Genomic DNA, 23,468 nt, shown 5'->3' on the forward strand with positions numbered 1-23,468 from the left:
ATTATGCAAATCGGCCCACCGGGGCCTGAGAAATCCTCTGTGGCGGCTTACCCCGAGCTTATCCCCCAGAGGGTTAAACATCACTTCCTGTCAGCAGCAGTGCTTGGAGTAGATATAGGGTGCATGCACTAAACTGCATTAAGCAGAATAATGTGAGTTAAATCTTACTGCACGATGAGTACAGCAGAATGCAATACCTTACATGCAATGCATTGCGCTCATTGTACGCAATACTTTACACACCTAATCCTGCTTAATGCAGTTTAGTGCATATAACCCTACGGCCCATATGCAATCAACTTTTTCTCCTGAGCTTTCTCCTAGGTGATATTTTCACAACTTGTCAATGTTTGACCTTTTTTTAAACCACTAGCAAGCAAGAAAATTCTCAAAATAATTTTAATAGCATTTTTTCACCTACCTTGGGATAGATAAATTGTATGTTCAGTAGTGATGCATTGTGGACCACAGTTAATCACTTAAAATTGAATTATTGCAAATACCTTCTGTTTTAATAAGGCAAACTACCTTGGGGGTTCACTTACTTTGTGATACGTTTGCAATTTCAAAGTGCTGAAAAGTTATTTTGTAGAGCAGATGAAAAATGATCTCCTAGGAGAAAACTCAGGAGGAAAAGGGAATTGCCTATAGGCCTAAGTGAGGGGTGTCCCATTCCCCATAAGAAGCCCTTCTAAAAGAGAAAAAAGCATATGCAGTGCACTTTTTCTCCTGAGTTTTGTCCTAGGTGATCATTTCACACCTTCAGTCATAAAAATCTTTTTAGGCCACCAGCAAGCAAGGAAATACCCCAAATAAATTGGATACTTTTTCCCCAACTTTTGGAACGCTAAAAAACTAGTTAGAGGCTCTAGGTTCACAGTAGGTGGTTGCATTGCTGCATTATAAAGTCTTATAACGCAGCTTATCGCACTGTAATAAGAAGTCTATGCTATGTTCACAGTGTTACGTTATGGTAACTCACTGCTGCACACAGTGGGGTCAATTCATAATCATAAAAGGCTGTGCGGGGAAAAAATCTTGTGGGGAAAATACAGCATTTGATATTTTAGACTTCTGTGTGCTAATTCATAGCAATGTTTACAGTTGTGATAGAAATGCGGGGATTTACCGATCTAAGCTGGCGGTAACATGAGAAGCTGCCTGAGTTGTTACATTTCTCCGTGCAGAGACAGCCTTACAATAAAAGAGGCATCCACAACTTCCCTTTAGTTGTACTTTTTTTTAAACTTCCTCTGTTTGCCCTGAATCTGCGCTAAATCTGTCTATTAGTCTTTCTAAACAATCATTTAATTGCCACAGCTTAAAAGAACTTCAAGAAATGTTACACATGCAGGCTTTCTGTGTAAAATACATAAGAAAACAGGTACCCAAGAGGTTAAAAAACACAGTCTGGGGTACTCTGGAAAGCCTTTTTTGTTCTGCTCTCGCGCTGCTGCCTGTGAGATCTGTCCCCATTAACTTTGCTGTTATCCGCACCCTTATCACCTCTTCAAAGCAAGCGGTATTTTCCGTCCCAATACCGCCTGCTCTAATCTTTATGAATTGACATGTAGTGACATGTGTTGAGATAATCACAGCACAAGGCGTTAATTTCCGCACTGCTCAGGAATGTCAGATTTTCATGCGGTAACAGCTTTTATGAATTGACATTTTGCTAAATGGTCGGTAAAGTCAGCTGTTTTGAGCATTACCGCATGCGGGAATGCTTTATGAATAGAGGCCATTACCAGGTACAGGAAAGCATACTTTTCACCTTAGTTTTCTTCTAGGAGATAATTTTTCATTTCAATTGGCATTTTATTGACAAGTTTCAAATTATCACTTAGGAGAAAACTCAGAACAAGTTATTTGTACATGGGCCATAGGCCCTTATTCAAGTTTTGTCCTAGGTGATAATTTTTCATCTTCTGTCTAAAAGAACAATTTTTAGCAGTCTGCGATTGAAAAAGAACCAAAGCGTAGCTGAAAAAATACTGTCAAAATTATTCTGAGTATTTTCATCCTTGCTGGTGGCTTGAAAGACAAAGGCCATAAGTCCCTTCTCCTAGGAAATCATTTTTTATCTCCTGTTTAAAATACCTTTCTGGAAGTTTTCAACTGAAAAACTACCGGAAAGTAGGTGAAAAGGTACTATCAATATGACTGAGTATTTTTTTGCTAAGTGGTGGTCTAAAATGCATTTTATTGATAATGTGTAAAAATATGACCTAGGAGAAAAAGTGAAATGGATCAGGCCCAAAGTATGCTGAGGGTTTTGCCCTGCTGCTGCTACACGAATGTCTATAAAGGTACCAGAATATCACAATGTTCCCTATAATACTCATTTGAAGGCTATTTCTACTGTAGACAGAAATTATGCATATTATGGTGATCATAGAGTTTCCCCGTGTTTTACCAGGACCAGAAGTTATAATTACAGATTTTACCTGCAGCGCCACCTGATGGTGAAAAGTGATAATGGAGTAAAATCATTCATACACTGAAGATACTAGATACATGGACATCTTTGTAACAGAACATCTGACATCAGTTGAAAGATTCGTAAATACATTAAAAATATTTTTACATTTTTTTTGTAGTAATCATAGACCTCTATTATTAAAACGTTATTCAGGTACAGCTCAATAGGGAGGCAGATCAATAAGCTAACTTTATGAGGCCTAGTGTACCTCATTGATACCTTACTGAGGCCTAGTATACCTCATTGATGATCAATGACCTGCAAATAATTTTCAAGTTGATGTTATACAAGTTTGTATGCAAGTTTAAGCAGCTTAAAAATGGACCAATCAGATCTAACCAGGATTGAATCAGATTTGTCTATTTCTAATCTTCATACATTTGCATAATCCTACATCAACTCTAAAATTATTTGCATTCCATTACCATTCTTAAGCATGGTAAATACTTTCAATTATGACTGGCCACTCACTGACCAATTTTACCTCTTCCATGTAGTATACCTACATTATCCTATCTGCTTATAGTATTCAATATCTGTTGACTCTAGTACTACATGGTGGCGGTAAAATTGGTCAGTGAATGGCCAATCATGATTAAAAGTGTCTACCAGCCTTTAGTCTCTAGAAGATATTGTTAAAGAGATACTAATAATTTGAGCTTGTATCCAAATGTAATGCAAATTGGAATGAGCCAAATTGACTTCCTGCCAATTTGGGTTGTTTTTGTTTTAAATTTGCATGCAACTCATTGACCATCTAGTATAAGGAGCAGACTTGGGTGAAGATAAAACCAAGGTCGCTTTGTCTTTAGGCAACCATGTGACCAGAACCTACCACCTCATTGGTTAGTCAGCTCTGCTGGATCCCACATCCAGCACAGCCTATAGGGTCATGCTTTTCTGCAGGCCAAGCAGAGATGCCTAAAAAGTATTCTTGGTTTTAATGTTTGCTGTGTGAGGACTGACCAACCAACCAGCCAGCGAACCAACCAGTGAACTGGATGCTATCACTATTAGGGATGGCAATGCTTAGGAGAACTCACGGAGAAGCATGTGATCAGCTGATAGACTTGCTGGTAATGATCATATGTTAAACCAAGGTGTCATCACAACAAATCAGAACCTTACACATCTATCAGCTGACCAGATGCTTCTCCATGAGTTCTAAGGGTTGCCATCCCTAATCACTATGTCCCAGTACAAGGATTACCACAGTTTTAGCTTTCTAGATGTCAGATGCTAGGACTGAGTTGGCCATGTAGCTGAGGTCCTACCCAACAGATCCAGGATGTGGCGTGAAGGCCTTCCGTACACGTCGGGCTCATTCATTCATTTTACACAGTGATAACAAACTCCGGGTTCGTGTATGAGAATCCAGCAAACTCGTTCTGGTCCAGGTTCATGATAAAGAGTTTGTCCGTGGGGGTTAGGTCCACGGGCTGCCGGGTGAATTCCTTGTCAAAGTTTGACGTGTCTCTCTTGTCCTTCTGCGGAGGGGAGAAGTGAACAAACTCTCTGTTATCCAGAGCACAGCATGACGGGAGAGAGAAATGGATGGGATGGCGAGATGCCATTTTTATCTTTGCAATAAAAACACGTTTATTGCAATGGTGCTTTGGCTCTTCCAAACTGACAAGTGTCTTTAGAATGTTATGAAGGTGAAGAAAGCAGCCAAATTCATTCACACCCACCACTTCATACACACAGACTGTCAGCCATCTTGTTCAAAAAAGGAGTATGCTTTGTACAGAATAAATATACTTGCTTCACACAAAATAAATACCTAAAAATTCATAGCTTCCAGATACCATCGTATAATACACACAGAAACCACCGTTAGCATGTTGCAGGCAAAACTACATTGAAAGTCTTGGAGATGATACAAAGGAACAGCAGGCCAACCTACGGCTTAACATTCCTCTGTGTCTTCACAGTTTTGGCCACATTTCCCACCTTACCCTCCAAATGACACTTTTTCTATACATAAGCTGTAAATACCTTTTAGTGATCTGCACCATGATCATGTGACCTCTGCTGCTGCTGGTCTTCTCTTCTTTAGGTGGAAGTTGCCTTCTGGTAGAGGGCGTGGCAAACCTGACTCTCTGCTCCTCCCAATTATGATTCTAGAAGGGGTGTAAGCAAGCTGCCACTCGATACCCCTCGTTGGGATAAAGGGTGGCAGAGACATGGGAAAGGAGGAGGGTTAAAGGGGGCTGGTGTAGTGGTGATATGGGAAGGGGGAGTTTAAAGGTGGTGGTGATATGCGAAAGGGGGGGGGGGGTTAAAGGATGGTGGCGATCTGGAAAGGGGGGGGGGGGGTAAAGGGTGGTGGTGATATGCACAGGTGCTTTGATTTGAGACATACTACCTGAACAGCATCTTCAAAACAAGCTGAGGTTCAATTGTAAAGATCAAACTTTGAGGATGGCACCGAATGCACTGACAGGGACACGATAGTAACTTTTAAGGTGGTGAGCTAGGGCTCCAGCAAATATTACATCCAATAGAAGAAAGGCAGGGTACCAATCCACCATATCAGCACTTTAATAAACTAGAGACAGCACAACGTCCATATAAACAAGGGTAAACAGGCTCCGGCCTGTCAGCTGTTTCGCTGTCTTTACCGCTGCTTCAGAGGCCATAAATAGCAACTATTTGTAGCCTCTGAAGCAGCAGAAGAGACTGCGAAACAGCTGTCAGGCCAGAGTCTGTTAACCCCCCCCCCCCCCCCTCCGGGTCTGATAACCAAAGTCTTAATTAACAGGAGACAGCAAGTTAGACAGAGAAAACACACAGCAAGCTCTTTAAGGGCTGGTTCACACGGGCGTCTGCTGAGCTTTTGCTTGGCATTGCGTTCAAACGCCAGCGTTTAAAAGCTAGCTTTTGAAGGCTTTTGAAAAGCGTTCAAGGCTAGCAGTTCTGGTCTCTGCTATTGTTTCCTCGCGTTTACTGCCTCTGAAAGCAGCATGTTGCTTTTGAGACTAGACGCAACGCTGGGATCTACTGCCAGGCTTTCATGAAAGCCTGCAAAAGCCAGCTCTAAACGCTCCCATTCACTTGCATGGGATGGCAGTAGATCCCAAAAAACGCTGCGTCTGAAACGCTGCGTTAAACGCCACAAAAACGCCCGTCTGAACCAGCCCTAACAGTCAGTATTGGAGCAAGCACCCCAGGGATGTGTGCTTTCTCCGCTGCTCTACTCCCTGTACACCAATGACTGCATCTCCACAGATCCATCTATTAGGGTTCTGAAGTTTGCAGATGACACAACAGTAGTTGGTCTCATACAAAATGGGTATGAGTCTGCATACAGGCATGTAGTGGGACAGCGTTCCTCCTGGTGCAGCAGCAGCAACTTGGAATTAAATGTTCATAAGACCATGGAGATGATAGTAGACTTTATAAGACCTCCCCCTAACCATAAATGTATCTACAGCAACCATTAAACTTTCTTGGATCTACAATCTCCAACAACCTAAAATGGGACAATACTGTCACTACCAAAGCGCAACAGAGGATGTACCACCTACGGCAGCTGGAAAAGTTTGGCCTACCACAAAAATAAATGGTGCAGTTCTTCACTGCGATCATCAAATCCGCCATGACATCATCTATGACTGTATGGTTCAGCTCCTGCTCAGTACTAGAAAAGGTGAGACTGCAGCACATCAGCTGAACAGCGGAAAGGATAATTGGCTGAAGCTTACCTTACCTGCAGGATCTTTACGTTACCAGGTGCAGAAAGAGAGAGACCAAGATTGCCTCTGACCCCTCTCACCCTGCTCACTCCATCTTCCAGCTGATGCCTTCAGGAGTAATATTCCGGTCAGTTGTAACAAAAATTTCCAGGCACAGGAATAGCTTTTTCTTTCAGGCGGTAGCCATGCTTAATGCAGAACCATGCTAGATCTCCTAGGACTGGAAAGCATTTCATCGTAGAACTGAAAATGAACACTTCTCCCCCTGTTTACTGCCATTAGAACGTACATACTGTCCTTGACTTGTAATACATAGTTCTCCAACCCTGTCCTCAAGGCCCACCAACAGTACATTTTGCAGAAAACCATAAACATACACAACTGAGGCAATTAGTGTCTCAACAGAGCTGATCGACTACCTCTGTGGATTTCCACAAAACATGCACTGTTGGTGGGCCTTGAGGACAGGGTTGAGGAACACTGCTGTAATATATATACTATCTGTCCTTGTGTTGTTTTGTTTGTGTCTGTTAAGCAAATGCCAAGTCAAATTCATTTTAAGTGCAAACTTATTTGGCCAAATAAATACATGGATTCTGATTTGTATGGACGTTATGCTGTCACTGGTTTATTAAAGTGCTGATTTTGGTGGACTGGCACCCTGCCTTTCTTCTACTGGATGAGGTTTACTTGTAGTTGGAAAGAATGCAGACTCCCTTGAAGTAAAACTAAGAACAACGATTGATGATTCTACACACAGTGCAGTAACTCGCAGCAGGCAGCTCACTCAGCTACAGCCAAGGTGGATTCTGAATGGGACCTCCGAGCTGCTGCACTTAACGCCTCATCATCTACCTCAGCCCTATTAAGCCTATCAGAGGTTTGTAGACGTTTTATTACTTGCAAGGCTCTTGCGTGGAAGACAGGAAGGATCTTCCCACCCAGGATTCTATAGCTGCTATTAGCAGAAGGGTTAATTCCCCGCAGCAATGGCAGATCTTCACCCATCTCTCCACAAGATGCCCAAAGCTCACATGTTCTGACAGTTACCATAGCAACCGTTCTACCATGCTACACAGAGCACGCTGCACGGATGTAGGCCCCGCTACTTTCTTCCACTAAATAAGGATGCTAGTCTTACAGAGCGGCCATTCCTCTAGCTGTGCCCTTAGGGTTACACTGAGAGTTCACATCACAAGATGGATCCTCCTGATACTTAACCCCTTACATACCGCGAGGACCTGCTAGCCGAGGTTTTACCAGGATATGATCTCATTCTCCGAACAGGATTAATATAGGTTATATCCAGCATTACACTAAAGCCTGGTACACACGTACAAAGCATGTCCTCAGGCAGGGATCAGGACTTCATGCCTCGGGCAACATTGCAGCCAACATTCAGGGCTGGCACTTTCATAGAGGCAAAGGAGGCAATTGCCCCAGAGCCTGTAGGGGGTGTCTCCTCCCAACTTAACTGTTCTCAGCTGGGAGCCAAAGGACTGATAGAGGGGGGGCCCCCACCTGGACCGGTGAGACCCTACTCTGCCGAAGACATTGTAGGGGCCCCGGGGAGCACAGTTAATTTGGGGGGTGATCTGGAGGGAGGGATGGTAACAAGCTGCGCACGTGATAGGTGCTCGGCTAGATTTTCAGCCGATAAAAGCAGTGCAGACCCAAAGGACAAAAGGAAAAAAACAGGATAGGAACAGATTTTCCAGACAGGGACCAATGCACACTGCAGCTAGTTTACTATGAGTACAAGCAGACAGTAACAATTTATACTATGAATTATTGGGGTGCCATGGCAGTAACAGTGTTAAAACGAATAATGCAACCATATTGCCTTACTAAATATTTAATGTTATTTTAAAAAAAGTGCCTTTCCGTTTCAGTTTGCACCCAGCTATGAATTCCCAGGTCTCATTTTAGGTCCCTTCTAAGGCCTCGTTCACATCAGGGCCGTTTCTGTGCGCTTTTTACAGTGCACTGCCCTGTGCGATCAGCAAGGTATTTACTTTCCCATGTAACTAAATGTAGCTGGTTCACATCTATGCGCTGCGCTGAGCAGCGTTACAGAAACGTAGGGTTGCATGCATTTCTGTGCATTGAGCTGGAAAGCGCACATCAATGCAAGTGAATGGGTGCGCTTTTTTAACGCATAGAAGCGCATGCGTTTTTTACCCCTAATTGGAGAAAAAAAACATTTACATATGAAGCAAAGTTTTATTGACAACTGCTGCTGGTACAACAAGCAAAACGTGCTTTAAAGAAGCTCAGCACAACGCACAGAAACGCGCACTAAAGCGCGCACAAGCGCATGCGTTTTTTACCACGCGCTTTCACACGTTTTTCAGCGCAGCAGATGTGAACGAGGCCTTAGGCCTCATTCACACTTGTGTAAAAACGCATTTGAACTGATAGCTAGGAATGCAAATACCCCTGGCATAGGTAGGACAGCAACAAACTTCCATCCCATAATGCTTAGTAAGCCAGCACCTATTCAGTAAGGAGTTATTGGGCAAGTCTCCTAACACTGCTACTGCCTTCTGAATGCGTGCTAGTGGCTGCTTTGTAAGTGCTTTGAGTCAGGAGAAAGGCGCTATGCGAAATATAGGAATTATTGTATCTGAGTCCTACGGGAGAAAAGCGCTTTACAAATGTTATTTGTTGTATATCTCCACTTTATAAATCTTGGATCTCATCCAGAGATACTCCTCAACGCACTCTCTCTGCTTCTTCAACACTGTATTGATGTCCACCACTTGAATCACTTGCTCAATCCCCACCCCCACAAGGTTCACCCACCTTCAACCTCAAGCAAGCCTAAAGTGAAATAAAAGTGGCCAGTTTAACTTACCTGGAGTTTACTCCAGTCCCTGCAGTCTTTCTGTGCCCTCACAGTTATTCTGTACTCCTCCAACAAGAGGCAGTGCGGGGCAAGGGGCCTTCTGACTATGTTCTGTTCTGCACAATTCGTATAAATTGGAATGCCACATGCACAGAATGCTCCCAGCCACAGCTGGACAGGGCAGCACAGAATGATGGCGAGGGACCAAGATGACTTCAGGGTGCTGGAATAAACCCAAAGAAAGTTATTCACTTTAGATGCCCATTAACCACTTGCCGACCGCCTGACGGAGATTGTCGGCGGCAGAGCGGCTCTGTTGTTCCTCAGCGATGCCATTTGGCTTCATCTCGCAAGGAACGAGATTTGCCAGGAGAACGCACTCGTCACTGTAAACAGTCGACCCCAGCGATCAGCCTGCCAGCGGCTGATCAGTGCTGGCAGGCTGTTTTTTTTTTTTAATTTATTACAATAATAAACATTTCTATAACGCTGACATCTTGTGCAGCGCTGTACAGAAGATAGCCTCCCTTGGACTTTCCCTCCAGTGCTCCTTTTAGATCCCCCCCCCTAGATTGTATTTGGCAGGGCCCTTCTCCGCCACCATATGGACTCAGTGACGTATCTACTATACTTGTCCCTACATTGTTATATCACTATTTTGTGTACCATTGTTAAAAAGCGGTAATGTCCCTGTGTAACAATGGTTAATACTGTAATGTCTCCTCTAGCTATTGTACAGCGCTGCGTAATAGGCTGGCGATTTATAATGTTTATTAATAATAGCAGTGAAAGTGTGAACTAGGCCTTAACCTACCTGGGCTCAGTAGTCCCCTTGACCTGCGCTCAGGATTACTACAGGGGACACAGGCACATAACACTGCCTGACTATACAAAGCAAATTATGGCACTAAGTAATAAGAAGCTCTCATTGTCTCCACAGTGATGTACCTCCACCCGGGCCTGCTGTGATCTCTGCTTCACATGGATACTCAGCATAGATTCTGCCGCCATGACTACACAGAATGAACCGGTTATACTGGAAGGAAAATCATTTTATTGACATTTTCATCCTACAAATGGAAGGATGTCTGCTTGCTGTGCGGTTGGTTAGAAAACTTTAATTCTGCTTGAAAGCAATTGTGGTTGGAGCAGAACAAGGGCTGTGCTGTTTCTCTCATTGTTTGTGAACTGGTCACTCCTGCATGAGGTCAAGTGCCTGCGAGTACCTTCATGCTACCTCTTTCAAAGGTATTCAGTAGAGTTGCTCTCATATATAGCCAGTGGCATACCCAGTGCTGGATATTAAATGATCTCCCCCCGGAGAGTGTGGTCAACACTTCTCTGGTTAGGCATTGGTAGGTGTGTGTGTGGAAGGGTGCTATTGTTAGGCATATGAGAGTGAGGGAGGGTAGTGTTAGGTGTAGATAAGGGAGTGGAGGGGCTAGTGTTGGGCGTAGGTATAAGAGAGGTTAAATAGGTGTATGTGGTGGGGGTTAGTGTTAAGCATAGGTGGGGGGGCCAGTGCTAGGTGTAGGTATGGGCGAAGGTGTTGAGTGCAGGTATGGGGTTAGGCTAGGCCAGTATATGTGGGGGCTCCAATAAGGTGTTAGTGTTAGGTGAGTAGATTCTAAGGCATAGGTGGGGTGGGGGTACCTCAATCAGCAATGCAAACTCTGCACCCACCCCACCTATGCTATAGACTCTGCCTACAGTTCACCTTCACCTAACACTGGTACTGCAGAGTATTGCCATCGGAAAGAAGCTGCAGCATGCCATTAACTCACTTGGTCCACCGCCAGAGTCCATGATGCATCCTCCTGCCACCGTTCAGCTCTCCCCCTAGCACCCGGCGTGTACTTCCTGTATCATGTTATTACACACATGCAGGAAGACATGCCAGCACTGAGGGGAGGTGAGCACTGAGAGGAGGTCGGATATCACTGGACTTCGGCGATGTAGTGGACTCAGCATTCGGGCAGCTGCAGGTCTCTGGTGTCACCCCCCCCCACCATGGTGACACCCAGAGTGGTTTACTGCTGCCGCCACCCCGTTAGTACGTTACTGTATAAAGCATAACTCCTGATAAAGCTTGTGGTCAGTTTGATCAGGTGATAGATTTTTAAGGCTCTGATTTGCTGTGACCACTTCCTCTTCTAGCCGACACATGAAACAGAAGTGACACATGAGGGTGCCTTGCAAATTGGAGCCATACAAATTATCACCTAATCAAATCCTTCTTCACGAGTTCTGCTACACACAAGCAACTCTAATGTTGGCCCCACACTGGCAGATTTGATCTTGGACATATTCAAAGCAAACTTGTAGTGAGAAAAAAAAAAAGTAAACGTTGGGTACTTACCTTAGTGGTGGGGTTGAGAGGCTCATCATGGCATCCTCAACCCCACTGCTGCTTGCCGGGACCCACTTCTAGCTCGGCTGTTCTGAGCATGTGCGGGTGTGGCCCATGCCTGTGCAGCAGCACAAAGCCACTTGTGCACAGAGGAAAAAGCCTTGCATGAGCGGCTTTGTGTTACAGCACAGACATGAACTTGCGCATGCACAATATGGCTGAGCTCATACTCTGACAGGAGCATGGCCATAAGGGGATATCTGATAAGCTCTTGTACGATATGTTCAGAGGGATGCACTGGATCAGTGGGGTCTTGCAGGATAGAGGAAGTCTCTGGTCTATCCTGAGGCTTCCCTTTATTGAGGCAAGTATCTATCTTTGACTATTTTTCCCTTACAGGTGCTATAATGTGCAGCAAACATTTTATTTTAAAGTGACACTGTAGGGGGGGGGGGGGGGGTGAGGTCAGGGGAAAATGAGTTGAAGTTACTCGGGGCTTCTAATGGTCCCCCACAGACATCCTGTGCCCGCGCAGCCACTCACCAATGCTCTGGCCCCTCCTCTGGTTCACTTTAAAGTCTGAAAACCACTGCGTCGCCGTGTCCTCGATCCCGCTGATGTCATTAAGAGCGCACAGCGCAGGCCCAGTATGGTCTGTTCCATGCGCAGTACGCTCCTGGTGACACCAGGGGAAGCAAGGACACGGCAACGCAGACTCAGCAGTTTTCAGGCTTTAAAGTCTGAAATTCCAGAAGTGAACCGGAGGCGGGGCCAGAGCATCGGTGAGTGGCTGCGCGGGTACAGGATGTCTGTGGGGGACCATTAGAAGCCCCAGGTAACGTCAACTCATTTTCCCACGACCCCCTTACAGTATTCCTTTAATCTCAGCACCTGAGTGGCTGTTTTACTGTGAAGAAGTTTCACTGTGCATTTTAAAGAGGGCCTGTACTGACCTATAGTAGAATGCAGTAAATTATTTAGGATACCCACTGTTAGTCATTTTCCTGGTTTCAGCATCATAAACAATTCCTATATCTATATATTGTATTTTTTTTTGGTAAGTAACCTTGCCTTCCCACTGATGCTTAGCCTAGGCTGCTTAGCTATGCGGAATTCTCCGCCCAAAGCATTCTGGGAGCCCAGGTATGTTTTGTACTGGCTTTGGAACTCTCAGTAAATGAAGATTCCCCAGAGCTGCACCTGACCAGAGCTGTGGGGTTACTACACAAATCATCCGACTCCAACGTTCATGAAAACACAGACTCCAACTCCAGGTACCCAAAATTGCTCAGATTCAGACTCCAACTCCAAAGCTCTGAACCTGACAGGGCTAAAGATGTTGGCACCTGTGATGAATCTGAGAATGTAGTTCTGGGTGGTGAAAGATTTTACAAAGGGCAATCATTGACTAAATCATTTATATTTTAAAAAGTAAGTACTTTTATTCATTAAAAAGACACTGAAGCAAAAAAAAAAAAAATTATGATATTATGATTTGTATGTGTAGCACAGCTAAGAAATAAAACATTAAGATCAGATACATCAGTCTAATTGTTTCCAGTACAAGAAGAGTTGAGAAACTCCAGTTGTTATCTCTATGCAAAAAAAGCCATTAGGGCTGGTTCAGACGGACGTTTGGAGGCGTCGCGTTCGTTGGCGTTGCGTTCGTGATGCGTTCAGGCTTTCAGCAGCGTTCGCATTGCGTTTGGATGCGGTCGCGTTTTTTTTCCCCTAGAGGGACATTACCCGTCGCGGTTAACCGCCCCTGGAAGCAACATGTAGCTTCCAGGGGCTCCTTGAACGCCAGTGAAAATCGGGACCCGAACGCCGCGTTTGTGCAAACGCGCGTGAAAGCTTGGTACAAACGCTCCCATTCACTTGAATGGGAGCGTTTAACGCCAAGCCCCGAACGCTGGCAGTAAACGCTCTGCAAACGTCCGTCTGAACCAGCCCTAAAGCTCTCCGACTAAGTTAGTCGTGGAGAGGGCTGTTATCTGACTTTTATTATTATCTCAACTGTTCCTGGACTATTTACTTTTTCTCTGCTAGAGGAGAGGTCATTACTTCACAGACTGCTCTGAAAGACTCATTTTGAATGCTGAGTGTTGTGTAATCTGCACATATTATAGAATAATGCAATGTTAGAAAAAACACTATATACCTGAAAATAAAAGTATGAGAATATTTTCTTTGCTGCTAATCTTCTAGTAATTATTCATAGTACACAACCACACAACCAATTCACTATATCATATTTTTTTTTTTCGCTTCAGTGTCTCTAAGTTATTTTCACTACAGTTTCTGTTTAACCAACTGCACTGTTAATAAACCCTGTGTTCTGGCACATATCTCTCACACCAAATCTCCCAGTGTCTGGCCAGCATTACAACCAATGCAACAATCATGGAACCTGCAATAACTTAAATCATCAAATGAAAACAATACAAACACAATCTCATAAAAAAAAGAAAAAAAAAACAACAAAAAAGAAAGTCAGTACTTAAAAATGACAGAAGATACCAATAATATAATTATTGCCATATTTTTAATACATTGGGAGCAGTCATTGTGAAAGGCATTCATGATACTGCAAAGTATTTTAGCTCACATCCACCACTCAGACCTCAGCTTATTGCAGTTACATCAGTAGAACATGAATTGTGATTGGCTGTTCTCTGCCTAGCCAATTAACTTGCTTATGTAAAGCCCCATCTACACGATATGATTCTTTGTGCAATTCGATTACGATTCTATTTACGATCCAATTAAATGTGACATATCCGATCGGGATTCGATTCAATTCATTTTGCCATTGGACATGTCGGATTTAATCGGATTGTAAATAGAATCGTAATCGAATGACACAAAGAATTGTATCGTGTAGATGAGGCTTTAGACTGTAGAAGACAAGGGTGAGGTTTAAAGTGGACCTGAACTCTTGCACAGGACAGAGGGAAAACAGACACACCCTGTATGTATTTAGAAAGTTTGGCCTATCTAATTCCCCCTCATCTGTGACTAACCACAACTGTAATTTGATCTCTTAGCTGTGTCTGCTTAAGAATCTCCTCGGCAGAGCAGCTAATTTGTAAACACAGGATGATAATGTCTGCTTCCATGAAAGCATAAAGTAGACACACTGCAGATTTATTGCATGAGGTGTAGCTTCTGTAACAAAGAAATGTTTTATTTTAAAGGTTATTATGCTGCTGCGTATCTTTTAGAGCAGAGAGGAAGTTCTGAGTTCAAGTCCACTTTAAAGCTGAACTTAGGGCAAACACAAAAATCCTATTACCAATTTATGTATTCATTAAACATGATAACATATATATTTCATTTACACCTATAGTAAGTACTCTTCAGGAATTTCCAGTATAGCTCTGGAAACGAGAGAGGGAGTGACGTCAATGGAATGATGATGTAGTACGCAAACTTTATTATGCTAAGTAGGAGGAAAGTAAACTGACTTGGCTGCCTGGACAGGTCTGGATTCCAAGACTGGCTGGACTGAATTAAAGAACTTTCTTCTATAGGCTCTAAATACCTGACTGCCTCCTTATATAACACATTTAGGCCTGATTCTTCACCCTGAAAAGGATGTCAACCCCCCTTGTGCCAACCAACCTTGCTAAATCATTTAAAGTAAGCCTGAAGTGAAAATAAACTTATGAAATAATGAAATGTATGTGAATTATGGATGACAAACAGAACAAAAGTAGTATAGAAAAGAGTCTCCTATTTTTATTTTCAGTTTTATAACTATTTTTAAGACTTCATCAGGCTGTCATTGCTGCTGTTTAGAAGCCACACTATGCTTTATTTCGCTGTAAAGAATCCTGAACTAATGGCCCTTTGAATTTTTCTTGCAGTAAAACCTCATTGAAACCTTGTCTCACTGTTCCTCAGCTATTTTGGCATCTATTCACTGTTCAGGAAACTGGACTAAATTCAACAAGCTGTCCACAAGCTATTTTGCATAGATAACTCAAGTTTAAAGGTTTCTAATCACGTCCGATAAAGATCGTTCGTTACGAACGACTCGTGACGTTTACACGATATTCAAATTAGACCGAAAAGATCGTTCGTAATGAACGATTGTGTACACTCGTGAACGATATAAGTATAAAGTACTGAACGCCGAACGATAAAAAAATGCGTGCGCAAACGGAAGTGACGTTATGACAGGCAATAAGAACATGCGTACTACTCCACAGATAATCATTATCGGACGATCTTTGTACACACTGCACCGATTGAACGATTATCTTTCGAAAAAATCCGCCGGGTTGGATCGGTCAGATTGAACGATAACGGTCGTTATTGTCCAAAAAAACGATCGTTGGAAAATTTGGAACGCACGATTATCGGTCCAATTGTCGTTATCGTTCGTTTTCGAACGATCGTTATCGTACGTGTGTACTCAGCTTAACTCTTGCTTTACTGGAAAACAGAAAGGGACTTCAGATTATTTGTTAGTAGGGCTAGTGCTACATGTGTATAGGTTTATCTCATCATGTCACTTCAGGCACGTTTTTTAACCTCCTGGGGGTTACAATTATATCGCCCAGGAGGTGGCGCAGCACTATTTTTTAAAATTTTTTATTTTTAAATCATGTAGCGAGCCCAGGGCTCGCTACATGATAGCCGCTGTGCAGCGGCATCCCCCCACCCCCTCCGATCGCCTCCGGCAATCAAAGCAAACAGGAAATCCCGTTCAGAACGGGATTTCCTGTTTGGCTTCCCCGGTCGCCATGGCGACGATCGGAATGATGTCATCGATGTCAACGACGTCGTGACGTCAGAGGGAGTCTCGATCCACCCCTCAGCGCTGCCTGGCACTGATTGGCCAGGCTGCGCACGGGGTCTTTGGGGGGGGGGGAGCGGCGCGGCACGGCGGGTAGCGGCGAATCAGCGCGGAGCGGCGGCGATCGGTATATACACGCAGCTAGCAAAGTGCTAGCTGCATGCAACAAAAAAAAATTATGCAAATCGGCCCACCAGGGCCTGAGAAATCCTCTGTGGCGGCTTACCCCGAGCTCAGCTCGGGATTAGCCCCCAGAGGGTTAAGAGAGTGTGAAGTGAAAATGAATGTGGCTAGTTACTTACCTGGGGCTTCTTTGTATGCAGTTGAGAACTGGGCCAATACAAATTGGCAGGAGGTACATTTAACTTGCCCAAATCCAAGCCGCACACAATTTGAACACAAGCGTCGTGGGCCCAGAAAGACTCCAGAGGGCTGCAAGAAGCCCCATGTAAGTTAAACTCCTTTTTTTATTTCACTTAAGCTTTCCTTTAGTTTTTATTAGTTGTGTATTTATATAACAGTCTTAACTGTGCATTAGCAAGCAGGTCGATTACAGGGCTTGGAACAACTAAGGTCTCTGAAAAGCATAGCAAACAATTACATCTAAAGTGTGGGTCGTATGGCGGGGGGTGGGAGATAATTCTTCAGCACAGAGCAGACTTTCTGACTGATAATTACATAAATGAAAGAAACGGTCATTTTGCTGCCAATGGGCATTAGTGGAGCCACAGGCTGCATAGCAAAGCCGCACACAGCATCCAATGTCTATTTCTGGCCAGGTGGGGGATCTTTCATTTGTTATTTGGCGTTCTTTTCTAGAACACTTTAGAAAAATACTGTACATCGTGTTTAAAACTTCTTATCAACTATTTATTAATTAATTTAGGATGCGTATACAGAGAAATGTATCATTAAAATGTTTTATTTTAGTCCAAATAACGTATATACATATTTCATGTTAAAGTGAATCTGAAGTGAGAGGGATATGGAGGCTGCCATTTTTATTTCCTTTAACAGAGAACCAGAGGAGGGGTTCTGACAATGCTATCTGCACACAGAGGCTGGGTCTGCCTATACAGCCCAACCTCTGTTGCTATCTCAATCCCCCCTAAGTTCCCCCTGCGCTCTGCTGTCCCCCACAAATCACAGACGCGCTGTCGACACGTAGCGTGTCGCAGTGGGCTGTGTTTACCTCTGTACTGTTAATCTCGTCGCTCTCCCACCTTCTGCATAACTCCGGTCCCCGCCCGTGTCCCTTCCCTCCCCACTGATTGGAGGGAAGGGACGCGGGCGGGGACCGGAGCTATGCAGGAGGCAGGGGAACGGCGAGAGTGACAGCTGCAGATGTAAACACAGCCCGCTGCGTGTCGACAGCGCGGCTGTGATTTATGGGGGCCAGCAGAGCGCAGGGAGAACTTAGGGGGAAACTGTATAGCAACAGAGGCTGGGCAGTATAGGCAGACCCAGCCTCTGTGTGCAGATAGCGTTGTCAGAACCCCACCTCGGGTTCTCTTTAAGCAATACTAGATGCCTGGCTGTCCTGCTGATCATCTGCCTCTAATACTTTTAGCCATAGACCCTGAACAAGCATACGGTGATCAAGTGTTCCTGACAGTATTGTCATATTTGACAAGATTAGCTGCATGCTTGTTTCCGGTGTTATTCAGACACTACTGCAGCCAAATAGATCAGCAGGGCTGCCAGGCAATTGGTATTGTGTAAAAGGAAATAAATAAGGCAGCCTCCATATCCCTCTCACTTCAGGTGTTGACCTTACCCATTGTCCAGGGAAACAGGCAGGACTTTGGCCTCGATTCATCATTGTCTTTCAGATAACTTTTTCCAGTTTGTTAAATTACCGAATTAGAAGTTTATCGATTTCTAGTTGTAGTCATCAAGGTTTTTCAGCATTCGGTGTGAATTCGATAACAATTCGGTAAACATTCGGTAACGTGTCGATATTTCCATTTTACAGAGGTAATTTAACACAAGGCCTTAAGATTCCCATGGAATTGTGGGTAAAAGGCAGTCATCTGAAGACCACGTAGCAACATTCTGAATAGGGCGTAACACCTGGACCAGGATTCTGGAAGTGGTTTGGGACAATCCCACAATTTCACCAGCTGCGGCTTGATAGGAGCCTTTTCTGAAAAAAATATAGTGCAGCTAGCAATGTAGTTACCCCTGGCACTGCCTGTGTTCTCTTACAAGATGATTCAAGAGAAATGCAGATGTTCTAGTATAGCAGATAAATCTATTCTCTTGCAAATTGATATGGTTTTAGACCTTATTCTTGCCCAGCTGCACCTTTGAATCTCTCTCAGCTGATATATAACCACTTCCAATGGCTCCATCTTCTCTGTCAGCAATGATCTGACAGGAATAACGACAGAGCAGTGAAGGAGATAACTAATCCTAAATGTAACGCTAAACCACGCCCACTTTCATTTTCATGAATTGCACTTTCTTCCAGTTTAACACATCACTAACGAATGATTACCGAATGTTCGCTAACAGCTGTAGATAAATTTGATGAATCCGGAAGTCAACTTAACGAATTCGGTATTTTACCGAACTGTCGTTAACCAATTCGATAAGTCTTGATGAATCGAGGCCTTTATCCATTTGCTTTACTATTACACGGTGAGACCTGCATTTTGTAAAACAATATTTTAACATAAAAAATGAGAATAAAAAAAAATATACAAAATCATTTACAAAATGAGTGAAACTTGATACAGATCCCTTTAAAGCGAACCTGTCAGCAGTAAGGAAAAAAATACCCACTTAAATCAACTTAGCACACATCAGTTATTCAATTGCATTGTTAACTATGCCACTGGAGAGTGGTTTTGTGAGACCCCTCTGTGTCATCCGTGATGAGCATGTAGAAGACATCCAAAAAGGACAACTGAAGTGAGAGGAATATGGAGTGAGAGCCATATTTATTTCCTTTATAAATGGAACCTAAACTGAGAGGGATATGGATGTTTCCTGTTAAACAGTACAAGTTGCTTGTCAGTCCTGCTGATCTCTTTGGTTGCAGTGGTGTCTGAATCACATACCTGAAACAAGCAAGCAGCCAATCCAGTCTGACTACAGTCAGAGCACCTGATCTGCATGCTTGTTGAGAGTCTGTAGCTAAAAGTATTAGAGACACAGGATCAGCAGGAGAGCCAGGCAACTGGTATTTTAAAAGGAAAAATCCATATCCTTCCCAGTTTAGGTTCTCTTTAAACAATACCAGTTGCCTGGCAGCCCTGCTGATCTATTTGGCTGCAGTAGTGTCTGAATCACACCAGAAACAAGCATGCAGCTAATCTTGTCAGATCTGACAATAATGTCAGAAACGCCTGATCTGCTGCATGCTTCTTCAGGGTCTATTGCTTGCAGTATTAAAGACAGAGGATCAGCAGGACAGCCAGGCAATTGGTTTTGTTTAAAAAGAAATAGATAGCAGCCTTCATATCCCTATCCATTCAGTTGTCCTTTAAGGATGGAAGAATAATGGGAGATTTATCCATGTAGCGTGACTGTGTGCATACAATGGCGTGTGTGCAGCCTCCGAATTTGTATTTGTGAATAATATTTCTATACATCCTGGGGTTATGCTGGACACTAGTTTGCTAGGTATGAGAGATGGAGGCATTTAACGTTGGTTGTAAAGCCCCTTTTCAATTCGTTTAAAGGGTACCTGAAGTGACAATGCACGCTGAGATAAAAATCTAAACACAACACAGTACTAATACTACTAAGAAATCATCTGTGTTTACTTTTTATTCATGTGTTTTATCAAAGCAGTAGGCACAGACAGGCCTGGTGCACACCAAAAAAACGCTAGCAGATCCGCAAAATGCTAGCAGATTTTGAAACGCTTTTTCTTCTTTTTCTGTAGCGTTTCAGCTAGCATTTTGCGGTTTTGTGAAGCGTTTTTGGTGTAGTAGATTTCATGTATTGTTACAGTAAAGCTGTTACTGAACAGCTTCTGTAACAAAAACGCCTGCAAAACCGCTCTGAACTGCCGTTTTTCAGAGCAGTTTGCGTTTTTCCTATACTTAACATTGAGGCAGAAACGCATCCGCAATCCAAAATCTGCAGCAGCCTGGGAGTATGCGTTTCTGCAAAACGCCTACCGCTCTGGTGTGCAACAGCCCATTGAAATACATTACCCAAGCGGATCCGCACCTGCAAGTGGATCGCAAACCGCAGCCAAAGAGCTCTGGTGTGCACTAGGCCTCACTGCAGTTTCTGATCTCTTGAAAACTAATTCGGTTTTAAAACTTTTTTTGGTAGCTGTGCAAACACTTCTGACAACAGGATAGTTTAAATGAAACCTAAACTGAGAAGATATGGATTTTTCCTTTTAAAATAATACCAGTTGCCGGACTCTCCTGCTGATCCTGTGTCTCTAATAATTTCAGCCACAGCCTCTGAACAAGCAGGCAGATCAGGTGCTCTGACTGAAGTCAGACTGGATTCGCTGCATGCTTGTTTCAGGGTTGTGTGATTCACTACTGCAGCCAAATAGAACATCAGGGCTGCCAAGCAACTGGTATTGTTTTAAAAGGAAGCATCCATATCCCTCTCAGTTTAGGTTCCCTTTAAACATTCAGCAGGTCATCATCTCTGTGTGGGAGCTGAATGAGCAGCATTAAAGTAAGTATGTCAGGCATGGCTCAGACGGCAAACTAGTATTTGCAGCCCTTAAAGGGAACCTGAACTGAGAGGGATATGGATGTTTCCTTTTAAACAATACCAGTTGCCTGGCAGTCCTGCTGATCTCCTTGGCTGCAGTAGTGGCTGAATCACACATTTGAAATGCATGCAGCTAATCTTGTCAGAAACACCTGATCTACATGCTTGTTCAGGGTCTATGGCTAAAACTATTAGAGGCAGAAGATCAGCAGGACAGCCAGGCAATGTGTATTGTTTAAAAGGAAATAAATATATCAGCATACATATCCCTCATCTCGGGTTCATTTTAAGCAACAGGGTTGTTGCATTCTGATGAAGGAAACAATTTTTTCTTTTTTGTAAAGCACATTGTGTTATTTCCCTGGTTTTTAAACAGCACTCTGTTGGCGATTTTTGTGATTGGGGATTTGTACTGATTATGCTCCTGCAAAGTTCATTGACATTTTAGAAACAGTAAAAACAACTTTCCCACGTTTCCACTTCCTGTTTTGAGCCCAGGCTGAAGACAACGCCTAAACCAGGGGTGTCGATCTCAAATACATAGTGGCGGCCAACCTCATGTCTACTGGCCACCTCCAATTCCCAGGTGTCTAATGGCCCCCCTACAACTCCTATACAGTTCCCTTGTGTCTAGTGCTTTCCCCTACCACCCCCATATGGCTTCCCCGGTGTTCTAGGGCTTCACCTACAGTATAGCTTCCCTGGTCTAGAAAGGGCCAAACATAATGCAAAGTGGGGAAACCACTTGGGGACCAAATTTAATGGCTCTGAGGGCCAGATTTGGCCCACAGGCTGGAGTTTGACATGTATGGTCTAAACTGATCAGAGGAGGGGGATTTCTAATACGGACAACCATAGCCTACTGCTAAAAACCAATGAGAATATTAATACATTCACATGGGATGAGTGATATAACAGCAGTAAATTGTATATGGCTACAGGCTGGAATTGGACAGATCTGCAGTGATCGCCAGCAGACAAACGATATGTCAACGGATCATGTTAACTACAAGATCTGTTCACACGTCTGCTGTGGTCACAGGATGCAAAGTCCTGTGCAACTTTCCTGGGCACTGCACAGAACCCTGAATATCAGGGCCATCAATGACATGTCCATTACCTCGGACACCGACCGATGAGGACAGACACAGCAGATCACGCATAGGATTCACTGTAACTGTCCACATTCAGTGAGTGTGAACCTAGCCTAAAATAGACTCTGTTATTCATGCAGTAAACATGGCTGCCCCACTCTGATGTGTGCCTATTAATTTACATGGGGTGTGAGTTTACCGATAAGGGCCACTAGTGGTCGTTTCCACTAGCTAGGATTTCTTTGATTTTAACCTTTTAGCAGCCAAATAAAGTAAAACTTTTTATATGCGGGGCCAAATTTTTCCACCTGCTGGGAAAGTGTGCCTTCCCCCGCCTGGCAGGGTATGCAGAGCGGCGCTGGGAGCTTTTATATTTACCTGCTCCAAGCGCTGGACCAGCTTCTCCTCTTCCTCCACCCACGGCGATACACTCCCAGCATCCTCTTCTGACTACCGATCACGTTATTACACGAGATCGGGGCTCAGAGGATAATGTAAGCGGTGCAGAGCCATCCTGTGGTGAAAGAGGGGTAATGGAAGGGACTCTTCCACCATCAGGTGGGGCTGCACTGCTGACACTATCCTCTGAGCCCAGATCATATGTAGTAACGTGATCAGAAGTCAGAAGAGGATGGGAGTGCAGCACCGCGGGTGGATGAAGAGGAGAAGCTGCTCCAGCGCTCGGAACAGGTAACTATAAAAAACCCGCTACCAATGCCGCTTTGCATGACCTCAGTAGGCAGAAAAACGAGTTGTCCCGCCTGAGGTTAAAATGAGCGCAGCATCTTCAAACCAAAAACTTCGCTTGAAGATGCTAACAGGTTAAGAGAACCCAAGACGAAGCTCGGGTTCAGAAACACATACTTCCCTAAGGAGATGGATCCTTTCCACGCGGTCCTCTGGACCTCTGCCTGGGACCCTCCTGCTCATTGGGTCCATACTGCTCTTCTGGCACAAGCAGCTCCGGCTTACTGCGCAGGGGAAGCTCACACAGGAGCAGTAGGGCTGCACCCGTGCTTTAAGAGAAGCACGACCCTGATCAGATTACCTTCAAGCCCTTGTTGGTAATGTTTGGAGGGTCCATTAGCAGCAATGGGTGTCCAGAGGATGCCGTGGGAATGCAGAGGATGCCCTTTTCTTAGGTACGTGATTTTGTCCTGGGGTTTGAGAGGAGAGAAGAGAGAGCTGGAGAGTGAAGAGAGATTGGCGGAAGAGAGAGCAAATGGGGGTGGAGAGACATAGAAGGAAGATAGAAAGAAGTGGTGAGAGGTCATAAAAGAAGAGGACGGTGGAGAGGGAGATAGAGAAAGTTAGGGGACATAGGGAAGAGGAGGTGGAGAGTAGAGAGAGAGAGGGAAACAGAAAAAAGAGGGAGTGAGAAAGAGAGAAGGAGAGGGCAACGCAGAGAAAGCAAAGAAGAAAAGTGCAGAGTGTGAGAGATATGACAAGCTTCCTTTACAGCGATAGCAGCAAGGCCTTCCGTTTGCTGTAGGCCGA

The 23,468-nt window shown here is 44.0% G+C and overlaps 1 protein-coding gene across 1 annotated transcript in view; it reads right to left on the reverse strand.

Moving 5' to 3' along the window:
* Window positions 1–3,665: 3,665 nt before the first annotated feature.
* PRKCB (protein kinase C beta) overlaps window positions 3,666–23,468 on the reverse strand; it is a 401,807-nt gene continuing 382,004 nt past the window's right edge. The window contains exon 17 of the mRNA XM_068244284.1: window positions 3,666–3,969. Within this exon, the coding sequence (XP_068100385.1) occupies window positions 3,817–3,969 (153 nt within the window). The 3' untranslated portion in view covers window positions 3,666–3,816. The remainder of the gene's footprint in view (window positions 3,970–23,468) is intronic.

Source organism: Hyperolius riggenbachi, chromosome 7 (genome assembly GCF_040937935.1).
Source record: "Hyperolius riggenbachi isolate aHypRig1 chromosome 7, aHypRig1.pri, whole genome shotgun sequence".
Taxonomy (NCBI): Eukaryota; Metazoa; Chordata; class Amphibia; order Anura; family Hyperoliidae; genus Hyperolius; species Hyperolius riggenbachi.